Source organism: Cyprinodon tularosa, unplaced genomic scaffold (assembly GCF_016077235.1).
Source record: "Cyprinodon tularosa strain WSP-4 unplaced genomic scaffold, ASM1607723v1 ctg297, whole genome shotgun sequence".
NCBI classification, from domain to species: domain Eukaryota; kingdom Metazoa; phylum Chordata; class Actinopteri; order Cyprinodontiformes; family Cyprinodontidae; genus Cyprinodon; species Cyprinodon tularosa.
In genome coordinates, this window is record NW_024039004.1 from 735,168 (window position 1) to 754,063 (window position 18,896).

Consider the following 18,896-nt stretch of genomic DNA (forward strand, 5'->3'; position numbering starts at 1 on the left):
AAAATATAATATATATATTCTTTAAATTCTGGCAATACCTGAAAGCAGAAGCAAATCCTAGAAACATGTTCTGTAACATGACACTATGCCATGTTAAAAAAGAAGACCAAGGTGCTTTAACTTATTAACAAAGGCAGATTTAATGCCATTCAGATGAACAGACCAAGACACCCCTTTCAGTCTTTGATCCTTAGATGACAAGGTCTGTTTTTTTAAATTTAAAAACAGCATTTCAATTATATGTTTTTACGTCTTGAAGAACCTAATCAAGATTTAGGAACAAATAAAGCCAAGATAATTGCCCCAAACACTGACCCCTGTGGTACCTCACAAGTAACCCTGGAGTTTAAAGAAATAACATTTACATGAATAAACTGGAATCCATCAGACTTATATGATTTAGGCCAGCCCACTGCTGCTTCTTTTAACTCAACAGCACCTTCTAGCCCTTCTAGCAGTGTGTATCAAATGCTGCTCTGAGGTCCAACAGGACAAGTACAGACACAGATCTGTTCTCTGAAGACATGTTATGCTATGTAGCTCATCAAAACCTCAAATTTAGTTTCTTGCTAAGTAATATATTCTTGCAAAACCAAATGCTATTCTGATGCCAACAAGAGGTTATTTTGTAATCAAATAGAAATTTGCAAGTGATTTATCCACAGTCTAACAGTACACTATTTAGTTTTCTCCTTCTTTTAAATATATATATATATTTTTACTTTCATAATGGAAGAAAAGAGCAACCAGTCTTAAAAACAGTCAGGGAAAGAGAAGCTTAGTTTTGATCATGTAGTTCTAGAAAAATACTGTTCAAAAGCACTGGCCTATAATACTTTTTATGCAAATATCTGTTAAATATCTGTAATAAACTTAAACATTGAAGAGTGGCTGAAATCCTGATTTCTTTCAAGTCTTAAGTTAAAAATCTATTTGTTTAGAACTGCTTTTGATTGATAACTGAGGTAGTAATAATTTGTGATTTTATATGCACCAACTGCTTTTATTTTATTCTTATTTAGTTCATGAAAAGATTTTTGAATCATCTCTGCACCAAATTTTGATGCATACTTTCCTTATTCCATTGGGGAAAATCTGCTTTACCATCCAACAACTTCAAAACCAGCACAACTCTAATTTGCCCAGAACCCAACATTAGATATATATACACTGAGTTATGACAAAAAAAAAATGTAAATTAATGAAACATTTATGAAGGAAAAGCCAAAACCCTAGAAAAGCAGAACATTGCAACTAAAAACAATCTAAAGACACTACAGGTCACTAATTTGAAGATATCTTTCAGGGATTTCTGCTAAAAGAACAAAATAAAATAAAAAATAGAGCAAAAATATTTCAAAGTTAACTGTTATAATAAGAAACAGACAGTTTACAAATATAGCCATTTTATTAATGACTTGGAAAAAAAGCATAACAATACATGCATGCAGGGTTCTTATGAGCTGAATTCCCCAATTTCTTACAACACATTTTTCATCATTTGGAACCAAGTAACAGCGGTTAACAGATAAACTTCAATACTAAATATTGTCTTCCCAATTAAACCAACATGGATGCTGCCTGAACATAACCCCTCCCCAAAAGGAAAATATATAAAGGTTTAGGAATATGGATAAGATTCCAAAGGATTGGAGTCCTACGACACAGGACAACAGTCTTAATTTCTTTCATTTTATAAAGCAGCACATGGACCACTTAATGTCTTTAAACTCTTTTAAAAATTAATAATAATAAAAAAAGGACATCCCCCCCCCCCACTTTGAAAAAACACTGAACTCTCTTTTGTTGGGATTAGGAATGTGAGCCGCCAGCGCTGAGTGGATGAACACGTACAAACAGAAGTCAAGACATAGTTCTAGTTACAGTTTGGTGAATTTCGCTATGCTTTCCTCAAGCTGGCAGCTTTAACAGCAACACTAACTAAGCTCTTCTACACATGAATTTGAAAATAATAAAATTTAAGAAATTATAAAAAAAAAAAAAAAAAAAAAAAAAAGAGTACTTCAACACACGCTCAATGCACAGCTAACGCAACTGTTACGATCATGTCCTTACTCTACAGTAGAAAGAAACAAACTTTAAAACTACAGCCCTCTAAAACAGAAAAGAAGGATGAAAACAGAGAGCGTTGAAACACAGCCGCAGACTTCTGAACGGTCTGCACAGCCCAGTTTCTGGAAGGCGCTCATGGGTTTAGTATTTTCCTCTCTTGGACTTCCGGGCCGACTGTTTGCTGCTTTTCGTTTTCTTTTGGAGGTCGGCCTTCTCAGAAGATGCCTCCTTTTTGGAGCCGCCTTTGGTGGCCTGCTTTTTGGCCGCCGGCTCCTCATGGGTCGACTCTTCCACTTTAGCTCGCTTTGATCCACTTTTTGAAGTCTCCTTTACGACTTTAGGCTCCTCAGGGTAGGACTCCTCAGCTTTTGTTCGCCTGGACCCACTTTTTGCTGTCACCTTTTCCACTTTGGGCTCATCTGGGGAGGACTCTCTGGATGCCGCTTTCCTGGACCCTCTTTTGCTTAGCTTTTTTACGGCTGGTGTTTTAGACTTTCTTGAGGGAGCACCTCTCTTCACAGGTGTAGCTTTAGGCGTTGATACAGTCTCCTTCTTTGATGGGTTCTTCCCTGATTTCACAGTTTTCTTGGCCGGAGGAGTCTTTGCAAGCTGACGACCTCTGCCTCTTGCCTTGGACTTGCTGACACTGCGGGATTTCTTGGTTGGTGGAGGACGCTGAGCCTTGGGGGGAGGCCTCTTATTGGATTTCCTGAGAGTGATTGGATAAGTTAGATTGTACAATACACAGAAAGGCATAACAGTATGCCATAGGGGCTTATATCGTTGCTTAGATTTACCTCCTTCGAGCCGGAGCTTCATCTTCTGACTCCTCTTCCTCTGATTCTTCTTCGTCTTCCTCCTCCTCATCGGAGGAATCTACAGTTTTCTTCGGTTTGACTACTTTTTTTGGAGCATCTTTGAACTTCTCTGGATAAAGGGTGGTCGGACTGTGAGAACGTGGGAAAAAAAGAAGTAAACAAAGGGGCTACCCTTCAGTACGTTAAATTATTACCGTAATATATTCTTACTGGTTATAAACAGTTTTGACAAGACAGGTAGGGCTTGGAATACAATCAAACATTTATAGAATAGGGAGCTGAAGCCTCAGAGGCTGAAAAAGGTTGATAGATGTTTGACTAAGTACTGCCAGCAGAGGGCGAAGATGTATAAGCATGTTTCAATCTGCTAATCACTCTGGTTAAAACAGATTTTCATGCTTAAACAGGAATACATAAACACTTTCAAGATAGCTACTGGATTTTTATTGCTTTGTCTTAACATGAATAAGTTATATAATAATTATAAACCAGGCATAGTATGCAACTAGGCCCCTTTAAAGGATTTCACTTGTAAGAGCTGGATTACCTGGGATAAAATGGAAAGGAGAGCTGATATGTCCCTGTGAAACCGTGACCAGTGATCTGCTCCATCCAGCCCAGCACTTTACACTTCGTCAGAGTCCTCCTCAAGTTGGCCACTGCAGAAGAGAGTTTGTTTTACCGACTTCACATGAATGTTTGCTTATTAGCTTAACAGAACCAAAACCTACAGTTTAAATCAGCCGAAATCTAAAATACTAAAGCCTACAACTTGGAGAAAAACAACCAGCCTGAACACTGAATGCTGATTTTCCATTTACTTTTAAAATAATTCAATCAGCTACAAGTCTACAAGGTGTTCATCCTATTAAGAAGTGTTTGGAATAAAGAGAATCGTCATAATATTACAGACTTTCTCAGGTTTTATTCATAATTCTTTACTCTTTTCTTCAGCTGACAATTTTTTTTGCTTAACTGCAGGGTTTAAGTTAGTGAGAGGAAACTGCGTCTAACAATGACATCCACCTGGAAGGGCTGCTGTGACTGAGCTGTTCTGCCTTTGCAAAGGATAATAAAATGCTGACTGAGTGAATTACCATACATCTCCTTTATTTAACCGAATTGCATAACTGAATATCTTTTCCCACAACAAGGTTGATCATCAACCTGTTTTTAAACAGCTTTTTAAGTAAATCTGCCTTGACTAAACAACAACTACGTCTGACTCTTGTTGAAACTTGTTGAAATCATTCCTGAACTTTAAAGTTAAGCCACATTAAGACTCAACTTCACAATTCATAGAAATAAATTATCCTCATCAGGTGAGGAAGTTTTAATACATGCTTGTAAAGCTACAAATTTTCCACAGGAACAAGTTGAAATGTATGTTACAGATCGCAGAACAATTCCAGTAGATCGAATTTCTTTAATTACCAAACAACAAAATACTTAAATGGCAATCATTTCTCACATAATCACGACTTCCAAATATAAATGTTTTTATGAGCTTCATACTAATCATTAGTTTGCCAATCAAGAAACAAAAAAAAAAAAAAAAAATCCCTGATTAAAAAAGAAAAAAGTAAAAACAAAATCCCTGATTACTTTCAACTGTAAATATTTGTTATAATGACGTCTGACTGTTTTTAATATTCAAAGAAGTCATTTATTTAAATGTTTAAAGACTAAAGAGCTAGGTTAAAGTTAAACGGATGTCATATTCAAAATAATAATAGTTTTATTCTTAAAACGTCTTAGCTGTAGCAGTATTTTACATGTAATATTTTTGCTTACTTATTTAGAATATAGATCGAAGCGTAACTAATGAAAAATGTTAGGGACGTCCTGATGCAACTTTTTCCATTTCTGAAATTATAATTGCAGCATTGAATATTTAGAGATAATAATGACCTGATCTGACATCAGCACATTTTCCACTCATTCGGAGCTTGCTGTATTAGAAATGGCCTTATTAGGCCTGATGAAGAGATATGAGAGAAAAAATGATCAGTTCATCGGTATTCATTTTAAGCAGAAAACTTCCATCAGCTTGCCTATATATGAGCTGATTCAGATGCAGACCGATACATTCTGATATTCATTTTTGGTTGATATTAATACAATAATGCAATACCAATACAACATCACTAATTGATGTTAAATCTTTAAAGACATTTAGAGCCAAATATAGTTTAATCCATTTATTTTTATAAAGGCGCTGCAATAAACAGTTTCACCTAATAATGACTATGCCTTGTATTTACCGAAATCATCCCGAGTATAGATACATTATATCCGGCATGATGGAGATTTTTTCTACGCATTTCATCTTTTCGTATATATGCCATAAAAACTGAGTCCTAAAGGACATTTTCCTTCAAGCTAGGCTATGAACCTGCTAAGACCAGCGAGGATTCAGACGCGAGACTTACCCAACAGGTTCTCCTTTACGTGCTTGTTGGAATCTACCAGATATTTGCGCAGAGATGTGGTGCTACAGGTTTTGGGCTCGTTCATAGCTGTGATGGCGACCGTGATGGCATCCTCCAACATGCTGCCTTTCAGCTGCGCCTCTTTGGCAGCTCGCTTCAGCTGAGACGGAAGCGATTCAGAACAAATGAAATGCTGACAACAATGGCAACACAGGTCTGGTAAAATAATCACTGGAAAATAGAAGAGATCTACCTGGAAAGTTCCTGTTGCTCCTTTCCCTGTGATTTGCTCCAGATGTCCTTTCTCTACGGCTCTCACAAGGGCCGACTTCAGGAGGTCGGGCCTGAGAAAAAAATATATACAACACTAAGAAGACTCTTTTTATAGCCCATGTGCCTTTAACACTAGTAGGAAGCAAGACTGGCACATGGATTATAACATTTGATGTATTACATGAGATCTAAACAAAATGAAATGGCTCATTTCCAGATCGCAGAATATCCTGATGGCGCCCTTAAGAGGTAATCCAATCATTTGATGATGGGGTTTTGAGCAGGGAAACATCTAGAGAGGGACAGTGTCTCTTAGCCTTCCCTACTTCAGGTTTGAGCTCTGTATTTTAATTAAAATTAAACAAGTCTTGCTAAACTGAACCTGCTTTTAGTTATTGTGACTGTTTTGTTTAAATCCAGACGATGTAAAAAAAGACAAAGAGTCGCTTGGATACCTGTTTTCAATGTTGAAGCTGGGGAAGTGCTGCTCCAGGTACTTCTTGATCAGATAGTAAGACGCCTCTTTGGGCTCACAGAGCCGAGTGATGATCAGAGGAAGGGCGTCTCCCAGAGACTCCTGCTTCTGAGCTCCTTTCTACACACAGACACCGCAGACAGAACAAGCATTACCTCTGGCTGCAATGATTAGAGCCAATATAAGGTGGTCATGATAAGAGGAGAGCTGCTTCTGAGAAACTAAGGCATCCCATTAGAAACACTGCAAATGGTGTGACAATCAGTAAAATACTTTGAAAATCAAAAATTCAAGCCAATGATGTTAATATGCCGCTAATATAAAAAATATAACCACGGATGTTTGGGGGACAGTAATTGGCCTACATGTTATGAATGCTGGCGTACCATAAAGAATAAATTATGAACAGTTTAGTTTGTGCCTTATAGTCGTTGCCCAAAGGAAGACGTTACTTGGATATAACCTAACAGAATATCTTCAGAACAGCTCCAAATCACACAAAACTCATATGTTAGAGTAGAACACGATGTAATAACGTAAAATACAGGGCCCAATGTAAAAAAAACTGCATTCCCCTTTAAGGACTGTAAAAAGGAAAAGTTACAGGTTGTCAAACGCTGCTCCTAATGACAGCTTTGGTGACACAGCAGAAACTGTTTTCATCTTTCAAAAAACATCTTTGTTTTAATGTTGCAGGGCTTTTGTGTCAAAAGTTAAACATTTGGTTTAAGAATAAAAAGAATGGTGAGAAATAAAGGTATTTTATGCTCACCGATGAACTCAAATTAAAAATGCTTTTATTTTCTTTATAAGAAATGCACCATAATAACAGAGTCTGCCATGTTTAGCAACGCCGAGGCTTTTCAAAAAGAAATTCTATGAAGAAACAAAGGCATCCAAAGGTTTTTAAAGAACAGCTACATTTTCAAAAGAAATCTTTCAATGGTTGGTGTCAATATAGTTACAGAAAACAGGAAGCCTGATAACACTGTTAGTTTTTGCTCCATCCAAGTCTGATGACCTGTTAGACCTAGCAGCTTCATCATATTTTCACCATTATTACCAGGTTAGGCTGTGTAATAATGCACAGGAACCTCAGGATCATTCTACTGGTGTTTTGGCAAACAATCTGTGAAACTACAGTTTCCTTTCAGGAAAAACAAAAATCCAGATTAAAGTTACAGAGTAGAGGTCGCTACAGAAACACACCTTGGATGGAGGAGGCTGTTTGCCCATGGCGAAGGTCCCTGAAAGGCCTTTTCCCTTTAGCTGTAAGACAGGAACAGAGAAATGCATATTACCTTTTAACTTTCAGCAGTTAAACCATTAGAGCTTTAAAAAACGAATATTTGAATCAAACTTTATCATGACATTATTCTAGACTGTAAGGATGCATGGACAGCCAAAGGCTACATATAACCCAAAAGTCAGAGGGCAGAACTGAGCCAACATTGAAAACTTAAAAAGGCTTCTCCAACCTAATAACCAATACCCCTTTCCCACTGACAAAAAAAAACTTAAACCAGCAAACAATTGGCTTTTAGTGGCAGTGGGAACAGTTCACCGACCTGTGTCTAACGACTCAGAAAGCGATGCATGTTAAAAACAATCATCACGCCTCTGATCGGCATGCTGTGGGGCCACCAGATTCGCATCAGCACGCTAATATATGTGATACCATTGAGCGCAACGTACAGACGTCAACACACCGCGTCAGTCACGTGTGATCTAACGAGCTGAAACCGCTCTGTTAACATTCTATGAAAATGGCGCAGCACATGTGAGAGGGATTCCGACAGATAAACAGACCGACTACGCCTTAGCTTCCTTACACATTGCTCCTCATTTACTTTCCCGATTTCTGCCGCACTGATGACATCATCACCAAACCCGCATGATGGTGTCACCAGCCTCACAGCGGCAGGAAAAAAAAAAAAAAAAAAAAAGACCAAACAGCTAATGAGCAGGGATTAGAACAAGCTTTTTTTGCTAAGGAAGGGAGCCAAATGCCGATTGTTTAAAAAACAGGCAGTAACCCACTAACTTCGGAGGGTTAACTGAATTTTTCCCCACAGACTCCTAAGAGAAAGCAGAACTCTTGGTTCAATCTATCACAAGGAGTGTTTCCATCAGCTTTTTCTAATGTACAATTAAAAGTATTGCATCAGAGAAACTGGATGGAAACAGTAAAAATTCAAATAAACTCCCTTAAAATCGCAGTTTTATAATTTTTTTAATCACTTGCTGAGATGGCTTTTGCGAAAGACTTAATGAGCCGTTACTAACCGACATGTAAGAACTACCAGCTCGATTGCAACACATTCATTAAAACGTCACTCCATTACTGAGCTGTAGTCAGTGCTGGATTTCAGCCTCGACTTCCTCTTAACTACAGCCATGCATGACAACATATTTTGGATGATGATATAGGGGGAATATGGAGTTCTTGGTTAACTCACTTCAAACCAATTGGAAACACCGGAAATTCGCATTTCCTTTTTTCAAACTTTAAAAAATATCTTAAAATTCTAATTTAGTTGAAAGAAAACATGGCTACATGAGGTTAAGCACAGCCAGACATTATAGTATCATCAACACAGCTGTAGTTCTGGATTCTTGGACTCACTTTGGTTGGAGCAGCTCTAAAAAGTCTTAGCAATAGTATTTTTTTCTAGACTGATAGGACTTTGCTTCTTGCTTTTTTGCTTATGACCATTTCAGATCAAGGTGATGTGTTGCTTTCACAGCCCTTTTAACCTACTTCATGCTGTCATGCAGGTTCTATTAAGTGGACTTAAAAGGCCTGCCACCAGGTGAGGTTAGTTTAGAAGAATATAGTTTCTAAATTTAATCATTTAGAAAGTACGTCAGGCAATAAAATGAACTGCCTGATTTGTAAACGTTAACGCAATAGGAAAGAAAAGAGGCTGATGCTTCGTTCAGGCTGCTGTGCTCTAAAACTGTTTTTTTTTTTCATTCAGAGAGCGAAGAATAAGTGTTCACCATAGTTATACTTGACTCGATCTGCTTTCCGAAAAAGTTAAACAATCAACTGAACTTTGTTTCCAAGTTTGAGGAAGTTTTACTTCCCATTGAGGAAGCCTTTTCAATTCAAAATGTCAGAAATAGCTTAAGTTTGAGGCTTTATAGAGTGAACCAAAACAAAGCCTTGTTTTGGCTTAGAAACAAAGGGGTGGACCCGTTCGTCTGGTTCGATTTGCCTGTTTTTAAAAGCGAAGACATGGCTTTGTTTTGGTCCACTATATAATGCTTTAAACTCAATGCTATTTCTTACATTTTGAATTGAAAAAGCTGCCTTCAAACTTGGAAACTAAGTCCAGTTTATGTTTTTTTTTTACTTTTTTGGAATTACTATGACCTGGATGACTGAGAATCACCAGAATGCTCAATCAGCTCTTTGGCCCCAAGACCACGGTCTGCAGCCAACTGTTTTACTCAAAAAAAAAAAAAAAAAAAAAAAAGTCGATTGGAGACCCAAAAGACCACTTAGTATTGTTGTTTAACATCTTAAATAAGACATTTGCTTCCATTTTAAAGAGGCAACATATCATTTGTGTTTTCTAGGTTTTAGATTAAAACGTACAACTCTTAATTAAAGAGGAAACATGGATTTTCTAAATGTTGACATCTGTGAAAAAAAAAACTCTGGCATCTGTTATTATACAGGTGCTGGTCATAAAATTAGAATATCATGAAAAAGTAGATTGATTTCAGTAATTCCATTTAAAAAGTGAAACTTGTATATTATATTCATACATTACATACAAACTCATATATTTCAGATGTTTATTTTGTTTAATTTTGATGATTACAAATGACAACAAATGAAAATCTCAAATTCATCATATCAGAAAATTAGAATATTACTGAAGACCAATAAAAACAAAGGATTTATAGAAATGTTGGCCAACTGAAAAGTATGAACATGAAAAGTATGAGCATGTACAGCACTCAGTATTTAGTTGGGCCTCCTTTGGCCTGTATTACTGCAGCAATGCGGCGTGGCATGGAGTCGATCAGTCTGTGGCACTGCTCAGGTGTTATGATAGCCCAGGTTGCTCTAATAGTGGCTTTTAGCTCTTCTGAATTGTTGGGTCTGGTGTATTGCATCTTCTTCTTCACAATACCCCATAGATTTTCTATGGGGTTAAGGTCAGGAGAGTTTGCTGGCCAATTAAGAACAGGGATACCATGGTCCTTCAACCAGGTACTGGTAGCTTTGGCACTGTGTGCAGGTGCCAAGTCCTGTTGGAAAATGAAATCTGCATCTCCAAAAAGTTGGTCAGCTGCAGGAAGCATGAAGTGCTCTAAAACTTCCTGGTATGTGGCTGCGTTGACCCTGGACCTCAGAAAACACAATGGACCAACACCAGCAGATGACATGGCACCCCAAACCATCACTGACTGTGGAAACTTTACACTGGACTTCAAGCAACGTGGATGAAGTGCCTCTCTTCTTTTCCTCCAGACTCTGGGACCTTGATTTCCAAAGGAAATGCAAAATTTACTTTCATCAGAGAACATGACTTTGGACCACTCACCAGCAGTCCAGTCCTGTTTCTCTTTAGCCCAGGCAAGACGCTTCTGACGCTGTCTGTGGTTCAAGAGTGGCTTGACACAAGGAATGCGACAGCAGAAACCCATGTCTTTCATACGTCTGTGTGTGGTGGTTCTTGAAGCACTCACTCCAGCTGCAGTCCACTCTTTGTGAATCTCCCCCACATTTTTGAAGGGGTTTTGTTTCACAATCCTCTCCAGGGTGCGGTTATCTCTCTTGCTTGTACACTTTTTTCGACCACATCTTTTCCTTCCCTTCGCCTCTCTATTAATGTGCTTGGACACTGAGCTCTGTGAACAGCCAGCCTCTTTAGCGATGACCTTTTGTGTCTTGCCCTCCTTGTGCAAGGTGTCGATGGTCGTCTTTTGGACAACTGTCAAGTCAGCAGTCTTCCCCATGATTGTGTAGCCTATAGAACTAGACTGAAAGACCATTTAAAGGCTTTTGCAGGTGGTTTGAGTTAATTAGCTGATTAGAGTGTGGCACCAGGGGCCATCAATTTTGAACCTTTTCACAATATTCTAATTTTCTGATATGATGAATTTAAGATTTTCATTTGTTGTCATTTGTAATCATCAAAATTAAACAAAATAAACATCTGAAATATATGAGTTTGTATGTAATGTATGAATATAATATACAAGTTTCACTTTTTAAATGGAATTACTGAAATCAATCTACTTTTTCATGATATTCTAATTTTATGACCAGCACCTGTACTGTGTTCTACTTGGTTCCCAAATATTTTAGCAGTGATTAAAAGCCATCATAGTAGAGCCAAGGGCCACCAAGAAGTTTTTGCACATATATTCTTCCTTGCTGCTAATTAGCATGGCTAGTGCTAACATTCTACTGCTAACAAGCTGCAAACCGCGCCTCTTTTTGCAGCCCTGCAGGGAAAGTTAAAAAAACCCTTTTACCTGCTTGATTGTGCCCTTCTCCAAGTGTTTCTTCATCGCCTTCTTGATGATAAACTTCTTTTTGTTAAGCTCCATCCCTGGGTATTTTTTCAAAATATATTTCATGACGGACTGGAAGGACATCCCAGACCTCTCGTTAGAGGACTGCAAAGAAAACACACAGGGTTGAAAGAAACCGAGGGCATGGAGAGAGGACCAGGACTAAGATGAGCTCAGAGTTGGTACACACCCCTATAGCTTCCACAAGGATGTTTTCCATTTGGTTCTGCCTGCCTGCAAAGTTGGTAACAGGAATATTTTTGCTTGAGGTGACGCTAGCCCATGCAGGAATTGTCCGTTTCACCTTCTTGGTTTTGGATTTCTTATACTTCATGCCATCTTTCATCCTGCCACCAGAGGAAGCAACACAAGTTGAGGGAAGGGGTTTGGGTCAGTAGGCTTGAAGCGATATTTCACTGTGATCGTTACCACCCTTATCTTTAATCACATCCTCACCTTAGAAGGAGAACATAGCAGTGTGTGGAGCACTGTCCAGCCGCGCAGTCCTCGCATTTCACAATTTGTCTGTTTGTCACCGGCAAGAGAGACAAAATTCAAGTTTCAGAACATCCGTCTTCATGACCACAATGGTAATTTGAGCTGAAATGCCACTAATCTAAGTGCAGAATTATTCATTGCCATCGGGGAGAACAGGAGGAGGAAGAGGGTGAAAAGAAAAGTAAACTTTTCAAAACATCTCGTCAAATAAAACCCGAGTGCCTAGATCTATGTTCACCAATGGTAATGATCACAAATGTTATAACATTTACATTTAATATGCTCAGGAATTGTTTATTGGCTGCATAGAGCTAATATTCCAGATCACAAAATCACTGAATATTAACATATCAGACACTATATACTTAGATTTATCCATCCTCTCATCTTCCTTTGCTACGATATTTTTAGTACACGGTGTTTTTTAGCGTCTTGCTATCCTCTATGCAAATAGTCAATAGATGCATGCTAAACCACTTGCTGTGTCAATGTGTGACGACATATCTTAGCTGCACTGTGCAGCCTAAATGATTGCATTTATAACCAATTTTGCACTTCGCTGCAAACAGTTTGGAGAGAATTTGTGTGTTTTTTTTTTTTTTTTTTTAAAGTCGTAGTGGACAAAGTGAATGTGATTGGCCGATTATCAAGGGGGAGGGATTGTTGTGGTGGAAGGTTCGGAAGCAAGTTTGGTTGTGGCCGGTGTCTCGGAAGCACTTAGAAACGACACTGTCAAGGAACGCTATGGACAGCGGAAACATCTGGATATATTGGCCTGCCTCTAAAATCTCATATTAGAAAGCTCAAACAAACACAAAGCTTCTTTTGTTTGGTTTATTTATAAGTCATGTTGTTCTCATACCTCATGTTATGTATTGTTCTCTAAAAAAATATCTGATCCAGCGTTTCCCATCATTCCACACTATAAAATAAGTTATACAAGTACGTATGGTTAGAGTATCAAGTATCCGTGTATCGCATCTAGGGCTGCAACTAACGATTATTTTGCAAATCGATTAATATGTAGATGATTTTTTAGATTAATCGATTCATAATTGGATAGTCAAAAGGTTCCTTAAATACTTATTCTAATTAAACCAGGTGAAAGTAAAACTTTTGCATTCGAGGAGTTCTGAGTAGAGCAGATTGACACTTTTTTTTTTTATTAATCTAAAATGTTTATTTTATTTTTTTACAATCTTAGTATAATTACTGCTCTAAGTGGGTTGTTCTGTCAGCTAAAGGCATGTTTTAGAGTCTCTATACTCCAGTTAACGATTAATGGATTACTAAATTAGTTGACGACTATTTCAATAATCGATTAATCACGATCAAACCGATTAATTGTTTCAGCCCTAATTGCATCACTCAATGCTTAAAAGCTCAAATATCTGAAATAAAATCAGCAAACCTTCTCTTATGACGGGGAACATCAGTCCAGCTGTGAATAAGTTAAGCTGGGAACCGGAGCGAGTGAGTAACACTTACTGACCGGGAGTAGCTCCCACCTTTAACATGAGAACTTCATAGAAATGTCTTGTTCTCAATGTAAAATCCAATGTAGAACCTTTTTGCTAATAAAGTATCTGCTGCCTAAAACTTATTGAAAAAACTCAGGTGGTAAAAGAAATTTTCTTTCCGCTGATTTTATTCTTTTACTGTGATGGGAGCTATAAGAGTCACAAAAGGTGTAATAAAACACAGTTGTGCTTTCCACAGATAATATTCTAGGCTATATAAAAACACTTGAGATGGGAACTGCGTGAGGATAACTCACATTCTGTACCTTGGGTAGAAACGACTCCCAATGTTTTTTTTTGTTTGTTTGTTTTTTTTAAGAACTTGACAAAGGATTAAATCATCTCTTTTTGTTGTTTCAACAGAAAATAACCGAAGATGAGCAGCTAGCATGGAAGGAATCGACCTTATGGGCTGAAACTAATCAACCATTAACTCAAAAAATGCAGAAAAGGTTGTCCTGTATGACAAGAAGTCATTTGGCAGAAGAAATCACCTGGACAGAGAATCAAGTTGACCTAAAAGTAACACGGTATTTGGTACTGTAGTCTGCCAGGGGGAAAAAACTAGACAGCATCTTCTCCTCCTGGACTCCTCCATGACTATGAGCTCATTGGTCATTCAACTCAAGAGTGCAGGGAATTACTGTGGCTGTGACAGGACCTCACATCTTTGAGGAGCACAACACTGTGACCATGAGAGCGGTCTGCAGTAATCCAGCAGAGGTAAGGATCATCTCAAAAGATAAAAGTGCTATCATAGTGAAATATCGCAGCGCTTTCACCAATAACCCATGTCTCGGTCATAACTCACTCTTCTTTCGAATCTTCATTTTCCTCCTTCGGCTCCAATGGCTTCTGCTCTGCCTTCTCAGCATTCCCCTCAGTCTCTCCGTCGCCTGAGGTCTCCTCCTCAGCTGGGGCAGCTGAGGATGCAGGCTGCTCCTCGTCAGCAGGGGGCGACTCCTCTGATGCGGCTTCTGGGTCTTTGAAGTTAAAAGAAATAAAAAAAGAACACTAAACAAAGATCTACGGAAAAGAATTAGGGCCACTGAAAAAAACAAAAAAAAGTTAACTGATTTTTCAAATTTTATTTCAGGATATTCTGACTTTAATCTCCTATTTAAGTCACAATATATAATTAATATACAATTTATTTTTTCAATTCTGACTTTTTTCCCTCAGAATTCTGACTGAATTCTTTCAGCTAACAAACATGTTAGCATCAAGCTGTAGCAATGTCTGTTTTAGAGACTAAACTAGGTCTCTTGTTTTAATCACCTTCTGCTCCTCCATTAATGAAATAGCATCACTGGGGGCCTCTCGGGTATTTAAAAAGTTGCCTAATTTCATAATTTTTCACTGGCCCTCCCAAACACCTCATATCAACTCACAAGGAGAGTCGGTATTCTGATGGAATATATATATATATATATATATATATAAAAAAAGAGTCAGAATTCTGAGGGAACAGAAAAAAAAAAAATCAGAATTCTAAAGAAAAAAAAAAAAAAAAAAAACTGAATTCCGATGGGGGAAAACAAGTCAGAAATCAAGTCAGAGTTCCCAGAAAACAAGTCAGAGTTCCGAGAGAATGGGTCAAAATTCACAGAGAAAAAAGGTCAGAATTCAGAGAGAAAAAAGGTCAGAATTCCGAGAGCAAAAAAAGGTCAGAATTCCGAGAGCAAAAAAGGTCAGAATTCCGAGAGCAAAAAAGGTCAGAATTCAGAGAGAAAAAAGGTCGGAATTCCGAGAGCAAAAAAAGGTCAGAATTCCGAGAGCAAAAAAGGTCAGAATTCAGAGAGAAAAAAAGGTCAGAATTCAGAGAGAAAAAAAGGTCAGAATTCAGAGAGAAAAAAAGGTCAGAATTCAGAGAGAAAAAAAAGGTCAGAATTCCGAGAGCAAAAAAGGTCAGAATTCCGAGAGAAAAAAAAGGTCAGAATTCCGAGAGCAAAAAAGGTCAGAATTCCAAGAGCAAAAAAGGTCAGAATTCAGAGAGAAAAAAAGGTCAGAATTCAGAGAGAGAAAAAAGGTCAGAATTCAGAGAGAAAAAAAAGGTCAGAATTCCGAGAGCAAAAAAGGTCAGAATTCCAAGAGCAAAAAAGGTCAGAATTCAGAGAGAAAAAAAAGGTCAGAATTCCGAGAGCAAAAAAGGTCAGAATTCCAAGAGCAAAAAAGGTCAGAATTCAGAGAGAAAAAAAAGGTCAGAATTCCAGGAGCAAAAAAGGTCAGAATTCAGAGAGAAAAAAAAGGTCAGAATTCAGAGAGAAAAAAGGTCAGAATTCAGAGAGAAAAAAAGGTCAGAATTCAGAGAGAAAAAAAGGTCAGAAATCAGAGAGAAAAAAAGGTCAGAATTCACAGAGAAAAAGTCAGAATTCAGAGAGAAAAAAAGGTCAGAAATCAGAGAGAAAAAAGGGTCAGAAATCAGAGAGAAAAAAGGGTCAGAAATCAGAGAGAAAAAAGGGTCAGAATTCACAGAGAAAAAAAGGTCAGAATTCACAGAGAAAAAAAAGTCAGAATTCACAGAGAAAAAAAGTCAGAATTCACAGAGAAAAAAAGTCAGAATTCACAGAGAAAAAAAGTCAGAATTCAGAGAGAAAAAAAGTCAGAATTCAGAGAGAAAAAAAGTCAGAATTCAGAGAGAGAAAAAAAATTGCACCCAATTCTGTTCGGTAAAGAACTTGTTTTTTTGTGGCAATGCAAAACAAGATCAAATGCACCCCCACTGATTTTAAAGTAGAAAAAACACAGTAATCAATACTTTGTAGACAGACTGGGGAGGGGGGTTATCAGGGGTCCATGTTATTTACGGGGGGAGGGCCCTCACCTTTCTCTGCACCAGGAGCCTTCTCCTGGGTGGGAGTAGCGGCTGCTCGGCGAATAGGCATCACAGCAGATTAATCTAAAAAGAAAAGGATAAAGAACCACAGTGAGCATGTTTACAAGAATCTGTTTATATTCGTAGTAAGAAAGGACAACCCCCCTCCCACCCCCTCCATTCATTCCCCCCTCCGTTTGAATCCAGAGGTAGATTTATCCTCCAAAGAAAAGACCAACGCCCCCTAAAAAACACCGCAGCGACCCTGAATATCCACCAGCTTTCACCAAACTTCATCTCATCCTCTCCCCCAAAACAATGAGCGACGACAATTTTTTTTCGCCACAATCGCCATTTTGTCCGTGGGGCTGGGAGCACAGTAATGGCGTCGCGCAAGGCAGATAAGATTCATTTCAGTTGCATTGGGAGCAAATAAAAACACAACCTTTCCAATTAGCAGCGTTTCTGAGCATGAAATCGGTGCAAGTTAATGTTCCGCGTAAAATGATTATGTATGCAAAGCGGGCAAACCTCTTAGCGGTGCGCTGGGAAGTGGGATAGTTTCAGGTGAGATTTCTGCAGGATCCTTTATTTCGATTTCTCCGTTAACGAGCCCCGCCCCGCGTGCGCTGCTGATGACGTGCGGCGTCACGCGGAACCTCAGAGGATTCAAATAATAATAAAATGGGGCCGTTGTGGAAGAAAAAAAATCTAATCAGTTTCCTTCAATGCACTAATCATCCAATTTAGATAATAAACTTTAACAAATGAAAAAATATACACCATAAATTATTATCTATTTTTTTAAGCCTTAGATCTTACCTGCTGACCTGACAGCTTTTCTACTTTGTCAGAACAACTCAAATACAATTAGTACCTTAAAAAAAATAAAATCCAAAGTTAAATAAGAAGCTGCATTTTCTCTGGAAAAAAGTTGCACATGAACCAGTGTTAATGAGTTCTATATTAGAGATGAGAATTCTACAGCAACTTTATTGCTTATTTATTTTGAGGGTAATCATATTTATATTTCCTAGTAAGTCAGTGTCAAATGGGTTAAAGATCTATCCTGTCCATACACCTTTCAGAAAAAGTAAAAGATATCTGCATTACTTCCATCCAGAGATGGCAAAAGTACTCACTTTCCGAACTTGAGTAAAAGTAGATACTTGTGTTAAAAAATACTCTGGTAAAAGTGGAAGTACTGATTAAACTTCTTTAATCAAGTAAAAGTAACAAAGTACAGGCTTGTAAATTTACTTAAAGTATAAAAGTAAAAGTAGAAACCACTTTTTTTTCATGCCGTTGCCTACATTTTAAATAGATGTCTGCCAATAAGACTAGATCTCTGTTGTGTTCATTTTCAATCATCTCGTCGTCCATACTACTATGCTAACGCCACCGCCACCAAGCTGCAATGATTTGCAGCGAATGAATGCGTCAAATGCAACGTAGATTCCCATCCAATTAGATTGAATTTGGTATTGATGACGTGAAAAATAATAACGGTAACTCCATTGAAATGATTCAAAACTAAAGTAACGAGCCAATTTTTAAAAATGTAAGGAGTAGAAAGTACAGATATTTGTGTAAAAATGTAAGGAGTAGAAGTAAAAAGTCGCCATAAAAATAAGTAGTAAAGTAAAAATATCAGAAAAATCTACTTGAGTACAGTAACGAAGTATTTGTACTTCGTTACTTCCCATCTCTGCTTCCATCTGATAACATCTGTAGAAGTGTTACAGCTTATTTCATTGGACTGAAATTGTAAGGAGTTGTGTAAAACATATTCTAAATAATTCATATTATCAGATTTGTTTGTATGTTTTCCCTTAAGTTTTTCTAAAAAAAAAAAAAAACATTGTGGGAAAATGTATCTTACAGTAGCAAACAAAGGATTAATCATAAATCATAACTTTCACACATATTGGTGTTGAGAATAATTGCTGAACTGAACCTTGAAAGAACATGGCTGCACACATTTAAGAGAAAGAATCCAGATTAGAGACACAGATCCAGCCGGTTGGAGCTGCAGAGGCGGAGAATAAACACCCCTGTGGTGCCAGGATACCCGTTTCTTAGGTCCTCTCTCTGTGAATCAATGAATCCCAGGGAAGTGATGTAGCAACAGAATCCCGTGTTATTTCACCTTAACACAGTTAAACACAAACATCCTTCAGAGGATCGCTTCGCCTCCCAGGCCAGGATTCCAGTGTTTCCACTAGGTTCTGGGTCTGCCACAGGGTCTCCTCCCAGTTGGACTGGCCTTAGAAAATTCTCCAAACAGGAGCGACACCCAACAAGTATTAATTATATCCTTGCTCCACCTCAGCAGACTCTTACTACTCTGCACTCCCAACCCTATGTCCAAGTGTTGGCCCAGTCACCCAATGGCAGAAATTCATTTAAGCTGCTTGTTTTGTGTCATATCTCAGTTCACAGTGGTAACATGGG

At 38.0% G+C, this 18,896-nt stretch overlaps 1 protein-coding gene across 1 annotated transcript; it reads right to left on the minus strand.

The window, feature by feature from the left end:
- Positions 1 to 2,009: 2,009 nt before the first annotated feature.
- Positions 2,010 to 17,123, minus strand: hp1bp3 (heterochromatin protein 1, binding protein 3). The gene is made up of 13 exons (XM_038291226.1): positions 16,974 to 17,123; positions 16,452 to 16,526; positions 14,439 to 14,610; positions 12,066 to 12,134; positions 11,800 to 11,956; positions 11,571 to 11,714; positions 7,281 to 7,340; positions 6,052 to 6,191; positions 5,577 to 5,667; positions 5,324 to 5,483; positions 3,439 to 3,550; positions 2,871 to 3,020; positions 2,010 to 2,782 (listed from the first exon to the last, which is right to left on the minus strand). The coding sequence occupies exons 2-13, from the start codon at positions 16,510 to 16,512 to the stop codon at positions 2,215 to 2,217; spliced, it is 1,884 nt and encodes a 627-aa protein (XP_038147154.1). The 5' UTR covers positions 16,513 to 16,526; positions 16,974 to 17,123; the 3' UTR covers positions 2,010 to 2,214.
- Between the last annotated feature and the right edge of the window lie 1,773 nt (positions 17,124 to 18,896).

What these genes read in the sequence shown, in the direction of transcription:
- hp1bp3 (XM_038291226.1), bottom strand. Translation starts at nt 16,512, where the DNA reads ATGCCTATTCGCCGAGCAGCCGCTACTCCCACCCAGGAGAAGGCTCCT. An exon ending in AATGAAGATTCGAAAGAAGA is followed by an intron (nt 12,135 to 14,438) that starts GTGAGTTATGAC and finishes GGTGACAAACAG; the next exon opens with ACAAATTGTGAAATGCGAGG. An exon ending in AACAGCCTCCTCCATCCAAG is followed by an intron (nt 6,192 to 7,280) that starts GTGTGTTTCTGT and finishes GTCTGTGTGTAG; the next exon opens with AAAGGAGCTCAGAAGCAGGA.